This window comes from Myotis myotis, unplaced genomic scaffold, assembly GCF_014108235.1.
Source record: "Myotis myotis isolate mMyoMyo1 unplaced genomic scaffold, mMyoMyo1.p scaffold_m19_p_2, whole genome shotgun sequence".
In the NCBI taxonomy this organism is placed as follows: Eukaryota; Metazoa; Chordata; class Mammalia; order Chiroptera; family Vespertilionidae; genus Myotis; species Myotis myotis.
Window position 1 is genome coordinate 166,121,903 of NW_023416324.1, and position 5,106 is coordinate 166,127,008.

The 5,106-nt window shown below is 52.6% G+C and overlaps 1 protein-coding gene across 1 annotated transcript; it reads left to right on the top strand.

The window, feature by feature from the left end:
• Positions 1-801: 801 nt before the first annotated feature.
• On the top strand, positions 802-4,075 carry LOC118675743 (transcription elongation factor SPT5-like). The gene is given in 3 exon segments (XM_036348545.1): positions 802-2,420; positions 2,423-3,276; positions 3,278-4,075. Coding segments are annotated over 3 exon segments (3,234 nt in total). The 5' UTR covers positions 802-838.
• Positions 4,076-5,106: the final 1,031 nt, after the last annotated feature.

The window sequence follows — 5,106 nt, forward strand, 5'->3', positions numbered from 1 at the left end:
CACTCCTCTGTCCAGGACCACCCCTATGTCCTCAGGAGCCTTTCTACTTCCTGGTTGCCATCATGAAGATGCTGAATTGTAGTGAAACAAAAATGATGGCAGTCTCTACACCCCAGATGATCTCTTGATGTCTGCCAGAAGCTGGTCCATCCTTGCTGCTTGACACAGTCGCTGCAGGGAAGAAACATCTGCACAGCATGTTTCAAGGGACCTGGCGTATATGGCATACTGTTCTTAATATGTTTGCTCACCTTCTTGGCGCTATGTGTTTTAACCAAGGTCACCTCTCTGAGAAAGGTTGTTTCCCCAGGTAGGGATTTTTCCCTGAAGTTAGGGAGGGAATAAAACCCCTTAACTAAATGCCAGGCCGGGAAGTTAATCACTTTAACTACAAACAATCACCCTTAAGCTACATAATCTTTACTCCCTGGACTGGAGATAAAAAACGCTCTAACCTTTGGAAGAGAATTGATAGGATTAAAATCAGTTGGTATAAATACAGATGTAACAAGACAATAAAAGACAGAACTTGGCTGGAGATCCTGGCTAGGCTGCTGATCAACTGAACGCTGTCTTCGTGTCATTCCTTCTTTGCCTACTCCATCCACACCTTTGGGGACCCCTGGACCTGCTGGGGTTGGACCCCAACAGAAGTCGGCTCCAGCTTCCACATTAAGACAGCTGTGCCGCTCTCAAGATGGAGCACAGGAAGTGTGTCATTAGGATGCACCCGGGAAATTTTGCATTTGGTGAAGCCAACAAGCAGATTCTCGCTAGAGGTTACGTCAGTCCCATCCGGGCATCGTGTGAACTGCAGCTGGTTCCGAAGGCGGAGAATATGTCGGACAGCGAGGACAGGAATTTCTCTGAGGAGGAGGACAGGGAACGCAGCAGTGACGGCGAGGAGGCCGAGGTAGAGGAGGAGCGGCGGCGGAGTGCAGCAGGCAGTGAGAAGGAGGAAGAGCCCGAGGAAGAAGAAGAGGAGGAAGAATATGATGAGGAAGAAGATGATGACCGACCTCCCAAGAAACCCCGTCATGGTGGCTTCATTCTGGATGAGGCCGATGTGGACGATGAGTATGAGGATGAGGACCAATGGGAAGATGGAGCAGAGGACATCCTAGAGAAAGCCTCCAATATCGATAATGTTGTCCTGGACGAAGATCATTCTGGGGCTCGCCGCCTACAGAACCTCTGGAGGGACCAGCGAGAAGAAGAATTAGGCGAGTATTACATGAAGAAATATGCCAAGTCATCCGTGGGAGAGACGGTGTGTGGAGGGTCTGATGAGCTCTCTGATGACATCACTCAGCAGCAGCTGCTCCCAGGAGTCAAGGATCCAAATCTGTGGACTGTCAAATGTAAGATTGGGGAGGAACGGGCCACAGCCATTTCCTTGATGCGCAAGTTCATTGCTTACCAGTTCACAGACACGCCCCTGCAGATTAAATCGGTAGTGGCACCAGAGCACGTGAAGGGCTACATCTACGTGGAGGCCTATAAGCAGACCCACGTGAAGCAGGCCATCGAGGGCGTGGGCAACCTGCGGCTTGGCTACTGGAACCAGCAGATGGTGCCCATCAAGGAGATGACAGATGTGCTCAAAGTGGTGAAGGAGGTGGCCAACCTGAAACCGAAATCCTGGGTCCGCCTCAAGCGAGGCGTCTATAAGGATGACATGGCACAGGTGGATTATGTGGAGCCCGGCCAAAACACCATCTCTCTGAAGATGATCCCACGCATTGACTATGACCGCATCAAGGCCCCCATGAGCTTGAAAGACTGGATTGCTAAAAGGAAGAAGTTTAAACGGCCTCCACAGAGGCTGTTTGATGCTGAGAAGATTAGGTCCCTGGGGGGCGATGTTGCCTCTGATGGTGACTTCCTCATCTTCCAGGGGAACCGTTACAGCCGGAAGGGCTTTCTGTTTAAGAGCTTCGCCATGTCTGCTGTGATCACAGAGGGTGTGAAGCCCACACTCTCTGAGCTGGAGAAGTTTGAGGACCAGCTGGAGGGCATTGACCTGGAGATGGTGACTGAGAGCACAGGGAAGGAAAGGGAGCACAACTTCCAACCTGGGGACAATGTGGAGGTATGTGAGGGTGAGCTCATCAACCTGCAGGGCAAGATTCTCAGTGTGGACGGCAACAAGATCACCATCATGCCCAAGCATGAGGACCTCAAGGACATGCTAGAGTTCCCGGCCCAGGAACTTAGGAAGTACTTCAAGATGGGGGATCATGTGAAGGTGACTGCTGGCCGATTCGAGGGTGACACAGGCCTCATTGTGCGAGTGGAGGAGAACTTTGTCATCCTCTTCTCCGACCTCACCATGCATGAGCTGAAAGTGCTCCCCCGGGACCTGCAGCTCTGCTCAGAGATGGCATCAGGTGTGGATGTTGGGGGCCAGCATGAATGGGGGACCTGGTACAGCTGGACCCTCAAACTGTGGGTGTCATCGTGCGACTGGAGCGGGAGACCTTCCAGGTGCTTAATATGTATGGGAAGGTGGTGACTGTCAGGCACCAGGCTGTGACTCGGAAGAAGGACAACCGATTTGCTGGGGCCCTGGACTCGGAACAGAACAACATCCATGTAAAAGACATCGCACAGGTCATTGATGGCCCCCACTCGGGCTGGGAGGGTGAGATTCGCCATCTCTTCCGCAGCTTTGCCTTCCTGCATTGCAAAAAACTGATGGAGAACGGGGGCATGTTTGTCTGCAAGACACGTCACCTGGTGCTGGCTGGGGGCTCGAAGCCACGAGATGTGACCAACTTCACCTTGGGTGGCTTTGCCCCAATGAGTCCCCGGATCAGCAGCCCCATGCACCCCAGTGCTGGAGGTCAGCATGGTGGCTTTGGTAGCCCAGGTGGCAGCAGTGGTGGCATGACCAGGGGCCGGGGTCGAAGAGACTATGAGCTCATCGGCCAGACTGTGCGCATCTCCCAGGGGGGAGATAAAGGATACATTGGTGTGGTGAAGGATGCCACAGGGTCTACGGCCCGAGTGGAGCTGCATTCTACCTGCCAGACCATCTCTGTAGACCGTCAGAGGCTCACCACAGTGGGCTCACGGCGCCCGAGTGGCATGAACTCAACCTGTGGGCGGACGCCCATGTATGGCTCCCAGACACCCATGTATGGTTCTGGCTCCCGCACACCCATGTATGGCTCTCAGACACCTCTTCAGGATGGCAGCCTCACCCCGCATTATGGCTCGCAGACACCCCTGCATGATGGCAGCCATACTCCTGTCCAGAGTGGGGCCTGGGACCCCCAACAACCCTAACACGCCATCACGGGCTGAGGAAGAATATGAGTATGCCTTCGATGATGAGCCTACTCCATCCCCACAGGCCTATGGGGGTACACCCAATCCCCAAACACCTGGCTACCCAGACCCCTCATCTCCACAGGTTAACCCGCAGTACAACCCACAGACATCAGGGATGCCAGCCATGTACAACACAGACCAGTTTCCCCCCTACGCTGCCCCCTCTCCACAAGGCACCTACCAGCCCAGCCCTAGTCCCCAGAGCTACCACCAGGTGTCACCAAGCCCAGCTGGCTACCAGAACACCCACTCTCCGGCCAACTACCACCCCACACCCTCGCCCATGGCCTATCAGGCCAGCCCCAGTCCGAGCCCTGTTGGCTACAGTCCGATGACACCTGGAGCCCCCTCCCCTGGTGGCTACAACCCACATACACCAGGCTCAGGCATTGAGCAGAACTCTAGTGATTGGGTAACCACTGACATCCAGGTGAAAGTGCGGGACACCTATCTGGATACGCAAGTGGTGGGGCAGACGGGGGTCATCCGCAGTGTCATGGGAGGCATGTGTTCTGTGTACCTGAAGGACAGTGAGAAGGCTGTCAGCATCTCCAGTGAGCACCTGGAGCCCATCACCCCCACCGAGAACAATAAGGTGAAGGTCATCCTGGGCGAGGATTGGGAAGCCACAGGGGTCCTGCTGAGCATCAATGGTGAGGATGGCATCGTACACATGGATCTCAATGAACAGTTCAAGATCCTCAACCTCTGCTTCCTGGGGAAGCTCCTGGAGACTTGAGGCAGGCCAGGCTGGTGAACTTTGGCAGACATCTGGCAGATAGAGGGTGTCCCTTCTTCCTTCCCTAGTCCTTGGTTCAGACATAGGATCCAGGCGTGGAGCAGACCCTAGCCTGGTTGTTCAGTATTCTTTGTTTTCCTTTCAGGATTCCTATCTTTCTCCTTGATGTTTATGGGAATCAGAGTAGAGTCTGGGGGAGGGTCCCCATCCTGTATCCCCCCTTCCTCAGCTTGCTTTTATGTTAGGGTCTTTTAATAAAAAGCTGTCAGAAAAAAAAAAAGGATAGATAATTACTATTATTCTTTTTTTTAATTATTCAATCAAAATTATACCTTTTTTTTGTCAGATTGGCCAAAAATATAATACATTTTTTGGTGTGCCGCAGAATTTTAGTATTAGTTTGTGTATGCCAGGAGATGAAAAAAGGTTGAAAATTGCTGACCTAGGTCATTAGCTGGCACACACACTGAGTGTTGTTTTTAGTGTTTGATACATTTCTTTTAAAAAAGGTAAATGTGATTTCTGGGGGGAGCCTAAGACAGCGCCCAAGTGGGAAATCTGTGCTCAAGAGAACACAAAGTGGGAGCTGTAGTTCCCCGAAAACATTTTCAGGGAAAGTGCCCGCCAACATTGCCCTGCAGTCAGCTTTCACAGCAGATGCTGGAGGCCGGTGTGGGGACCCAGCTGCCTTTTCTGTCTGACTCTGGCCAGTATCTCACAGATCAGCTGTGAGAAAGGAAACGCACTGAACTAGGAGATAGGAGGCACGGCCTTCCCCTTCCAGCCGCTCTTTGAGGGCACCAGTCACTGCTTATTAAGCAGTTCATGTTATTAAGCATCTCCCTGGGGAACTGGAGAACCACAGGACACTGTAGATAATGAAGATCTACTGCATAAGCAGAAAAAGTTCAATGGATAAATGCCTCCTCCCCCGCTGCTTGGCTGCCCTCACCCCAGCAGGCCCGTCTCCTTTTCATTAGCAGCGTGAGAGGGTTCAACATGGATTTTACTTTCTCTCTCCTTGTGGGAAA